Below are 10,827 nucleotides of genomic sequence, written 5' to 3' on the forward strand. Positions count from 1 at the left end.
ATATCTCAAAATCAATTATGTCCAAAACAGAAATATCATCTTTCCCCCAAAGCCTACCCCTCTTCCAAACTTTCCTATTTCTTTGAAGAGCACCGCCCCCCTCCCTTCCAGTAACCACCTCATTTAAGTGGCATCCTTAACTCTAGACTCTCCCTTTACTCCCCATATTCAATTGGTTGGCAAATGTTGTCTTTTCTATCTCCACCCACCTCTGACATGTACTCTGTGACCCTGGGCAAATGTATTAGTAGTTAAGTGCTCCAAGGCAACTCTCTAGGACTAAAGGTTGCAGATAAGGCACTGACACTGGTACTTCCATCTTTCTCCCAGTAGCTCTCTTCCTGCCAAGGACCACGTGCCCCACAGCTTAGAAATGGCTCTGGTTTCATCATTGCTTCTTTCATTTTGCCAAAACAGCACTATGCACAAGGCTGGTGGCGACACTTATGGGGGTCACAGATAAATGAGACAAAGATGAATTCATTAAGCTTTAAATTCCACTCTGAGACTAAACTGTCTGACTGGTGAGTGAGTGAGCACAGCTTCCCAAGGCAGAAGAGTGGTAAGGGCAAGGCAATGGGGGTTAAGTGACTTGTCCAGGGTCACACAGCTGGGAAGTGTCTGAGGCCAGATTTGAACCTAGAACCTCCTGTCTCTAGGCCTGGCTCTCAATCCACTGAGCTACCGAACTGCCCCCAGCTAGCTTGCTCTTATCTTAATAGCCAGACACAAAGCTGATGCAGCCAAATCTGCCCTCCACCCTGGAGTGTACATATTGCTCTCTCCCTTCTTTCCATGTCTTTACTCTGGTAACCATAATAAAATCAATACTACCATTGCTTCTATAAAAAAATATATCAAATATGGCTCCATCATCTCTGTAATTTCCTTCCTTTCCATATATGTTGTCCCCTCCTAATAGAATAAGCTCCTTAAGGATAAGAACTATCTCACTTTTGTATTTATATCCCCAGTGCTTAGCCACTTAGTAGGCATTTAATATTTTTCATTGATTCACAAAACCTTTGAAAACCCAGGGCCATCTCCAAGCTATAAGAAGGCACTAAAGAAGAGTTTTGGAATAAATAAATAGAGCAGTACACAAGCCTAAGAAATAGCTCTAAGATATACCCAGGAAAATAGGGGAAAAATCATCACTTTTGCTAGTTGGATCCTCACAGCAGAAATTTATCAATGCAGTGCACATAGTACATATTGAATAAATATGATGCTACTTTCAAGTAGCCTATGAAGATTACAGTGTTTATAACAGAATGGCCTTAATGCCTTTATTTGATCTGTTCATTTGTCTTTGTTAACACAAAAGTATAATACTAATATTACCATTACCATCTTGATTCTGATTCAAATACTTCATATTTAATATGCTTCACAAACAATGTTTCTGATATGACTAGAAATCTCCATGTCTTCAAAGGGAAAAAAAGGCCCAAAGATACTTACATTCATAAAAACATCATGAGTATAGTTGTCTGTGTCTGCATCCCAGAAACATCGAGCAGCCATACTAACCAGCCAAAAGAGAATTAGGAAACATCAGTATGCTAGAAATCTGAATTATAATTGATATAATATTTGGTCGTTGGTTAAGTTTTCCTTAAGACATTCTTATATAAGACTGGCTGAGATGTTTGTGAATGGCTTTTAAAGTCAATAATACCCATGTTTCATATTGAATTAGTCACTGCCCCCTGCACACTGATAAAGGACAAAGAGAACTTTAGAGCTGAAAGGGACATAAATGAATGATCAAAGATCTCTAACTCTGGATATAGGAAGATCCAATATAACATCTAATGCACTTCCATCATTTCATATGTTTAAAAAATCAGGTCCATAAAAGTCAATTGTTTGCCCAAGGTCACACAGTTCATTACTGGGAGATGCAGAAATAAACCAAAGCCCTTCCTAATTCCTAGATTCAGTGTTCATTTTACCAAACTACCCAGCCTTCAAATATCTATACCATTGGCTAGACTCTGCTACACATAGTCCAGGAATATAGAAAAGAATTTGTGTCTCACTAATCCTAAGGCAAGTTATACTTCTAACAGGTAAACATTTTCTGATTTGCTTCTCTAGTGCTAAAAGTATGTCAAACCTAAATTCTTTGGTCCAGTCCTTTTAATTCAAATGTTATTATCGTCATGACAGCCAGTAAAAATTTAAACTACCTTTCAGGTAAAAATACATGTCACCCAAGTTCTCATTTTAGGAATGTCAGTCATGTGGAAGAGTACTATAAAGCACATTTTCCATGAGAGGGAGACAGAAATGTTGTAAAGGTAGAATCAATCAGACTGATTTACTTAGAGGATAAGAGAGAGTTAGAATTTGAGGATAACGCTAGTGCTGGAAACTTACATGCCTACAAGGATGATAGTATCCTGGATAGAAATAGGCAAGTTAGGGTTTGAGGGAAGATAAAAATAATGGTTTCTATTTTGAACATGTTGAGTATGAAATGTTGACTATAAATCCAATTTGAAATGTCCAATAAGCAAAATTGGTGATGTAGGAGAGCCCCTCAAGACCCACATTTAATCATGGTTACTATTCTGTGCCAGTAAGAACCACAATTTCTTCTTTTTTCCCTTTTTTCTACTAGTGCTTTTTTTATTTACTTTTTTAAAAACTATTTGTTTATTTTAAACCCTTACCTTCTGTTTTAGCATCAGTTCTAACAAAACAGAGCAGCCAAAGAAAGAATTGATGAAGTCTGGTTGCAGACTGAGACATACTATGTTTCACTTTATTTCTTCACTTTTATTTTGTTAGTTGGAGTTCTCTTTCACATAATGACTAATATGGAAAGATATTTTACACTATTACATATGTCAAATTTTTATCAGATTGCTTGCCAACCAGGGGGGAGAGCAGGAAAGGCAAGAATTTAGCTCAAACTTTAAAAATCATTTTTTCATGTAATTGAGGAAAAAAATAAAATTTAATTAAAAAAAAAACAGTGGCAAGGGCTAGGCAGTTCAGTTAAGTGACTTGTCCAGCTAGACAATGTCTGAGGGCAGATTTGAACCCAGATCCTCCAGACTCCAGGCCTGGCTCTTTCTCTACTGTACTACCAAACTGCCTCCTTTCATTCGCTCTTATAAAGAATCTTGTTAACAGGCAGCAAACTTAATATAACCTCTTTTGGGAAGCCCCCAAAACAAGAAGTGATGGTAAGGACTTACTTTACTCCTTCACCTCTTTGTTCTCCAATCACTACTTGTACCACCATTTTGTATCGGTCAAATCCCATTTCTAAAAGGGAAGAAAGAGAAGAATATGGAGTTATAAACAAATAGACTGAAATGACCTATCGAAGATAAATCTACCTTAATGCCACCATAAGCAACAGAGCAGGAAGCATAAATATAAATAAATAAGCTATACTTATCAATGAGTCTTTTTCTCAGTTAAAAAAAAATAAAAAATTTGATAGTCAATTCCATTTATATTTACCCAAGACACTAAAGTTATTGGAACCCAGATAATCAAATCATAAAACATATCCATCTTATGATTGTTCTAGAAAACTATGTTTAATTCTGTTATTAAGATGACAAAAGCAAATCAGTGGAAAAGGAATGGATATATAAAGTGACCCAAGTAATCTAAAAGTTACATTTTGCTAGAATAATCAAGTCATTTCAAAAAGAAGTTTTCGAACCGAACTATATAATTTATTATGAGGCTTTCTGGAAAGTAACATCTGCATGCTCCCTTTTCAGTGCTTATGAACAGTTATATTCCAATAAAACTGAACTGTCAAGTTTTTAATCTAGAAACTCCTAAACAAAGCAGTTTTAGGAAATATAATTGAACCTTGCAGGGGTTTCAACTTTCTGCACTGGGAAATGATACCAATAAAAAACCAAACTCTCTATATAAAGAACATTATATGGAGCAGTCAAAAATTACTCTGGCTTTAAATATAAAAAAATATTTTAAAATGTTTTAAATTAACAACTTACCAAAAGGAGAGGAGAGGAAATGAAAGAGATACAGACAGACAGACAGGTACAGAGTTATCTTTGTCAGGACTAGGCTAAGCAGGTACACATTTACCAAGGTTAAATTTTAAGACTGAATTCCACTAGTTCAAGAATTTGTAATCTTTAACAAATTTAGAATAAAACAAAGTTAAAGCAACTTGCTTTGGAATCAAGTAACACATATTTAATGCCTATGGTGAACAAGGTAACATGCTAGATAATGTAGGTTAAAGTATAAAACACAGTCCATCCCTTAAGAAGTTTATAATTAGATAAAGAATATGAAACAGAAGTGAAACAATAGCTAAGTAACAGTTCAGACTAATAGGAGATGTCATAAGGCATACAAGATTAATTGCCAAATGAATGGTACAGACAATCAATGCTCCAAGAGTTTTTAGTTTTCATAAGTGCTGGAATGATCTTGAGAGGCTTCATGGAACAAAGGACTGGAAATAAGTCTTGCAAAATGACTAAATTTGCTGTGAAGCAGAATCCCAACTGGTAAGAATAGCAAGAACAAAAGCAAAGATAGGAATGAGTAAACCACACAAATTGGACTAGCATTCAAAAAGGTAGGTTAGAGATCAACTACAGATGGCCTTGAAAACCACAACAAGAAATGTGGCTTTTTGGTAGAATTATAGCTTTACTTTGAAAATAGTCTCAAAAAATATAATGATTCTGTTAAAATAGGGTATGTATTTCTGGAGGAGAAGGGCTCCCTCCATTTGACATGTCTTCCCCTGTGAGAGAAAGGCATCTTGTCCAACAGTTATGAGTAAAAGTTTGGCTTGAGCCATAGAAAGCACCCAAAACTTGAGTCTTGGGCACAAAGGGACCCAGTATTTAAACTTGGGTAAATCGAACTGCCTCCTGTAGTAATGCTTTTTTCCCCCTTATCCTTATTCTTTCCCACACATTGCTGGCTCAGTAATAACCCCATCAATGTGCATTACTTACAGTTTCATTCAAATTATTTTGGTCAACTAAAACTGATAAACATGTACCTGATGAACCATCAGATTCCACAACAAGGATATGAAAGAATGGATAAGAGGGAAATAAAATATTCTGAGAAATCATTGTGGCTACCTTTTAATTTATTTTTGATGCTCTCTGACAAATACTTTGTGAGGGCAGGCATTTCAGATGGCTCATATTGAGCTGTTGCCAATTCTTCCTTGAGTATGGTGTGGATGCATTCTTTCACCGTAGAGGGTCGGAACCTAAATGAAACAGAAAATCAACTACTATCCATTGAAACTGGAGATTATTTGATCCGGGACTTTATAATCTCAACTTCATTTCATGAACCCAACTTCATTCCATCCTTTACACACTTTTAATACATTTCAGAGTTCTTCTACTAAAGATTTTAAGTCCATTTATAGAAATAAATGAATATACCATGTGGTATACCTAGTTTACAAATAGAAAAACTGAAGCCATAAATAAACAATTTGCTTATTCCGAAATTTGGTGACACTTGAAGTATGTAAGGTCTTGACATCCAGAGAATAGTTACAGACCTACTTTTTATGGTGTTATAAAAAGTTAAAACAAAATCTTACAAATATGAAAAAAGTATATATATATATTACACATATATACACACATACGCATATATGGTTATACTTGGTTTAATTTTATCGGTGTTTTTCTTTATATTTGTTAAGATTCTTAATTTAAAACCCTTTAAAAAACATTATCATTGTCTCAACTCTTTGGAATATAAGATCAGAACTCCCAGGTTCCTCAATTTCATCACATAGTAAACAATCTGCATCAAATTTTGTGTCCTAGTTAAGAGAAGGAAGAGATTAAAGAAAATTTTGCTAAGCTACCTGTGCTGAATTTTCATAAGCTAGACGAAGAATCTATTCATCCACTCAAATTTAGCAAACAACAGAGTTATATTCACAACAGTGTTACCTACTAGTAATAGAGATAATCTGTTTGCCCTTAAGGAAGTTTTCTCTCTGGGGTGAATAAGACAAATATTTAAATAGTTATAATACAAGGTAAATAAAGTATGACAGGGGAAATGAGAAACATAGAGAAAATAGGAAAAACTAGACAAAGAATGCTAGTTCAGTGGATTGAGCTTAGAATCAGGAAGACTCATCTTCATGAGTTTAAATTTGACCTTAAAAATTTACTAGCTGTGTGACTCTGGGCAAGTCACTTAAATCTGTTTGCCTCCATTTCCTAAGCTGTTAAATGAGCTGGAGAAGGAAATGGCAAAACACTACAGTAACTTTGCCAAGAAACCCTAAATGGGGTCACAAAGAGTCAAACGTGACTGAAACAACTCAACAAGGAATGCTTGTAGCTGGGGACATCAGGGAAGGCTACAGAGAGTAAGCTGATCTCTGAGCTCAGCTTTTAAGGACGATAGGGAGCATTTCAAGCATAGGGGCCTTGCCTATGAAAATTCACTTTCTGGAAAGCAATTTGGCACTGTTCCAAAAATTACTAAAGTGCGCATATACCCCTTGACCTAGAAATATGATCTATACTAACATACTAGACCCAGAGATTAAAAAAGGGGGAAGGATCCACAGGCACTAAAATATTTATAGCAGCTCTTTTTGTGGCGGCAAAGAATTGGAAACTGAGAGGATGTCCATCAATTGGGGAATGGATAAACAAGTTACAGTAGAAAAATGTGATGGAATATTATTGTGCTATAAGAAATGATGAAGGGAACAGTTTCTGAAAAACTTTTGTGAACTGATACAAAGTTAACAGAACAGGGCCAGGAAAACATGTATACAAAAACTATTATAGAAAGCCTTAGTATAATGACCAAACACAATTCCAAAGGACTCATTATGAAAATGACCTCCAGAGAGAGAAATGATTCAAGAGCCAGAAGGAGGAGAAGATATATGAAGCTGGTGGAGCTAAGGGACCATTTGGAATAGCTTTTGTAGGGATAGGGAATGAATAAAAGGATTCCCTCACTACAGTGGGTGGAAGCTCAGTCTTAGTTGGGTAAGGTGAATTTATAGTTTACACATTCAGCACAGTAGTATAACTTCATCAGCACAGGAATAGGAATCCACGGCTGGAATTTGGCAAGGGATGAGCAGTAACAGGACAAGTAGGCAAGGGATTCGAGAGTTGAATTGGTTAACTCTACAGTCAAGATTGGGAAGGGAAGAAAGTTAGGGCTGTGAAAAAAGAAAACAGAGAAGGATACAGGAACTAGAAGTCACAATAATCTAAACTGTATGTCTCAAGTTTTCATCTGTAAAATGAGGATAATCTACCTTCCTAAGCAGTATGTCAGGATGAAATGAGATTTATAAGGCGCTTTGCATATAATATATAAATTAGCAATTATTAATAAACAATTTTTCATTCACTTATGTTCTTGGTGGGTAGATTGTTTCTTTTTCGGGTGGAGGGGGGTATCCTCAGTGTCTGGAACATAGTAGGTACTCTAATAAATGTTGAGGGATCAGCTAGGTAGCTCAGGGGGTTAAGAGCCAGGTCTAAAGCTGAGAGGTCCTGGGTGACCTTGGACACTTCCTAGCTGTAAGACCCTATGAAACTCATTTAATCCCCATTGCCTGGCCCTTACAGCTCTTCTGCTCCAGAACCAATACTCAGTATCGACTCTAAGATGGAAGGTAAGAGGTTTGGGGTTTTTTTTTTACACTTTTTTTAATGTTGGTTGATTAATGGATTAATTGATAGCCCTGGACAACATCCCCCTGTACACAACAAACAATATAATAAGGCCTGAGAAAATTATGACTAATAATATAATGCCAATTGTGGGGAGGGCGAGGGGAGAAAAGGGGAAAGGGAAGGGGATAGGGAGGCTGAGAAGGGGAGGAGAAAACAGGGAGGGGGAGAGGGAAGAGAGAAGAAGAGGTGAGGGGAAAAGAGGATGAGAGGGAGGGGAGAAAGAGTAAAGATGGGGAGGGGGAGAGAAAAGAGAGGAGGAGGGGAGAGGAAAGAGAGAGGAGGAAGAGGGGAGGAGAAGGGGGAGGAGAGAGGAAAGAGAGAGAGGAGGAAGAGGGGAGGAGAAGGGGGAGGAGAGGAGGAAGCACTTCCCAGCCCAGCTGGGGGCCGAGTACGCTTTCCAACCCCGGCTTCCCAAGAGAAAATAATAGATGCGATAATCCGTCCTCTACTGCCTCCCGCAGGTGTGTCCACGACAGGACCCGAGCTTGCACATATTCCCCCTCAGCCCTGAATCCCTCTCCTCCACCACTGCATCTCCCATTCAACGGAGTGCAAAAGCCCGTTTACAACGCCCAAAGATGATTGTTAAATTTTCAGGGCTAGCAGCTACACCTCTGAAATCAACAAATAGGCTTCCAGTCAGGACCAGGTTTATTGCTTTGTTAATTGACTCCAGACTTAAGGAAGGGATGGAATGGATATGAAGACGTAGATTCAATTTATCCTGCATGATTTTTGTGGGTGCCTCCGGCCGAAGAGCCGGTTCTTAAATATTTCCCAGCACACTTCGGCTCTTAACCCGAAGTCAACTGCCCCCGGCCTGCACGCAGGCTCTACCCCCAATACCCGCCTCTGTTGGAAGATGGGCCGTAGGATGTAGGTGTTCTCCGACGCCACGTGGCTCTTGTCTTTGTCGCCCCCACCGAGAATGAGAGTCGAAGTGAGCTCGGTCATAATCGCGGGGCGCCGGGAGACCCGCGGCTCCGGGCCTGTGGCAGGATGGAAACCACGGCCAGTTTTAGCCCCAGCGCAAGGAGACTGTCTCCTAGCAACGTGTCGTCACTTCCGTCCTGCCCCTCTGTCTTTCTTGGTATTCCTGTTGATGGGGGCGGAGGGCAGAGCGCTTTGCTCGTGTGCAGTCTCTAGCGCGATTGGGTATTGGGAGGCTCAGTTGTGTGACTTTGGAAGTGGAGAGATGGTTGGGGGAGGGGAGAGGAGGGGAAGAGGAAAAAGGAAGAGAGGAGGCTAAGGGGATACGAAGCGGGGGCCAGGGGGAAAGAAGAGAAAGGTCGTGGTCCCTCCACGCCTATGCAAGTGCATAGTGCTTACAGCATTGTTCAAGAGCAAAATGTATTTTTTAAATTATTAATTAAAATTATTTTTAAATAATATAATAATAACTAGCGTTTATATGGATCTTAAGATTTGTAAACATTGTAGCCTATATACACTTAGCAATCCTAGGAGGGGAATGTTATTATTACCCCATTTTAAGAAGAAGGAAACTGGGACAGAGGTTAATTGATTTTGGCCAGAATCACACAGCTAATAAATAGGTGAATCAGAATTTGAACTCAGATCTTCCTCATTCCAAATCAAGTCTCTTATTCGCCACCACTTAACTTGGCCCTCCCCACCCCCCCCATCTAAGGTCCTTAAAGGTCTCTCAGTTCTTCCTAGAAGTAGCTGTATATATATCCAAGTTCAAATCCTGTCTTTACTAGGTATAAGAACTTGGGCAGATCAAATAGCCATTGTTGGCCTCAATTTCCTAATCTATAAATTGCGATAATGATCGCACCAAGGTGTTATTCAAATGCTATTATTAAATTAAGGGGCATTGTCTCCAGACCCTTGTCCATTCCATTGCCTCACCTTTGGTCATGAGTTAATTGGTCAATATCATTCCAGGGCTTGGCACAGTGTCTGACCAGTAATGGAAGCTTAGTAAAAGTCTGTTGACTAACTCACTAAATATGGTGCCTGAAAATCAACTTATTTTAACAGGAATTATTTAGTACTTCCTAATGGGACAAAATTGGGCAGCTAGGTAATATAAGGAATAGAGCACTTGTGAATGTGAAATCCCATGCCCCCCCTGATTCTATAATATTATATATATATGTATATTCTGTTCCAATATCCTCCCCGCCCATGATTTAAACTTCTTCAGTCACATCACGCCAATGAAACTGTATCTAGTTCATATTTCTGTTCTGTTATGGTTCTGTATTTTTCTGACAAACTGAAAGCCAAAGAACCTGAGTCCAGTATATATGTTAATGCTATTATAATTGTTCTAACAAACCTATCCTGGTTTTGTAATTGTTCTAAATAACTTCTCCTTATGTTATAATTGGTCTAAGACCCTCAGCAAAGTCACTGGCATGTGGAATACACATGCTGACAGCAAAGAACAAAGGATCTACTTGTGTCAATGGCATGGACCAAGGGAATGATACTGGTCAAATTACTTATGTCAAAAGTCATAATTTATGTATCTCTAGCTTAAACAGCCATGCTTTAAAAGGGGGCTGACTCACAATGCTTGAGGTCTTCTGGTACTAACCCGGAGACCAACTTTATTGTGAAACTGGCTCCCTCTCTCAATAAACTTATTTCATTTTGTCTCAGAGCCTTTGTTTTATTTTTTATTTATTTATTTTATTTTTTTATTTTTTGGTGACTCAGCTAATAAATTTTCACCACAACTGGATCTGGAGTCAGGAAGACTTCTTCCTTAGTTCAAATCTGGCCTCAGATACTTACTAGCTATAGGGCCATGGGCAACTCACTTAACCCTGTTTGCCTCAGTTCCTTCATCCATCAAATGAGTTGGAGAAGGGAACAGCAAACCACTCCAGTAATACAAATGAAGACTAAAGAACCAGACCAACACAATAGATTTTGGGAAGGCAAAGCCAAAAAACACTGCAATGACTAAGCACAATATTCCAAATGTGCTCAAGAAAACGAGCTATTATGCTGCCTGGTCCAGGATTCATCCCTACCACCATCACCTCCACCTCTAGCAGGATCACCACACCCCTACATCTGTACCCCCAAGAAATGCTTTGAAAACAGTGTTTGTCTTTATAACAATTGCTGT

At 38.5% G+C, this 10,827-nt stretch overlaps 2 protein-coding genes across 5 annotated transcripts in view; both read right to left on the reverse strand.

Annotated features, from left to right (window-relative positions):
• Nucleotides 1-3,284, reverse strand: part of PCYT1A (phosphate cytidylyltransferase 1A, choline) — a 135,077-nt gene extending 131,793 nt beyond the window's left edge. For 3 of the 4 annotated variants that reach the window (XR_008911757.1, XM_056797171.1, XM_056797172.1), the window contains exons 1-2: nucleotides 3,213-3,280; nucleotides 1,465-1,528 (exon numbers count right to left, since the gene is read on the reverse strand). Coding sequence is in view for 1 of the 4 variants with exons in the window: in XM_056797174.1 (XP_056653152.1) it covers nucleotides 1,465-1,466 (2 nt within the window). In the remaining 3 variants the exon portion in view is untranslated. Of the gene's footprint in view, nucleotides 1-1,464; nucleotides 1,529-3,212 lie in introns of all 4 variants that reach the window. The other variant, XM_056797174.1, reaches the window with a different exon arrangement.
• Nucleotides 3,208-8,789, reverse strand: DYNLT2B (dynein light chain Tctex-type 2B). Its single transcript, XM_056797178.1, has 3 exons — nucleotides 8,569-8,789; nucleotides 5,112-5,245; nucleotides 3,208-3,282 (listed from the first exon to the last, which is right to left on the reverse strand). Exons 1-3 carry the CDS (start codon nucleotides 8,670-8,672, stop codon nucleotides 3,209-3,211), a joined length of 312 nt encoding a protein of 103 aa, XP_056653156.1. The 5' UTR covers nucleotides 8,673-8,789; the 3' UTR covers nucleotide 3,208.
• Between the last annotated feature and the right edge of the window lie 2,038 nt (nucleotides 8,790-10,827).

Source organism: Monodelphis domestica, chromosome 4, assembly GCF_027887165.1.
Source record: "Monodelphis domestica isolate mMonDom1 chromosome 4, mMonDom1.pri, whole genome shotgun sequence".
Lineage (NCBI taxonomy): Eukaryota > Metazoa > Chordata > Mammalia > Didelphimorphia > Didelphidae > Monodelphis > Monodelphis domestica.

Bases quoted from the DNA above. Each gene is read 5' to 3' on its own strand.
- DYNLT2B (XM_056797178.1), bottom strand. From the start codon at position 8,672: ATGACCGAGCTCACTTCGACTCTCATTCTCGGTGGGGGCGACAAAGAC. The intron at 5,246-8,568 runs GCGGGTATTGGG...TGTTTCATTTAG, and splicing joins CGGCCCATCTTCCAACAGAG to GTTCCGACCCTCTACGGTGA. The intron at 3,283-5,111 runs GTAGCCACAATG...CTTCCCTTTTAG, and splicing joins CATCAAAAATAAATTAAAAG to AAATGGGATTTGACCGATAC.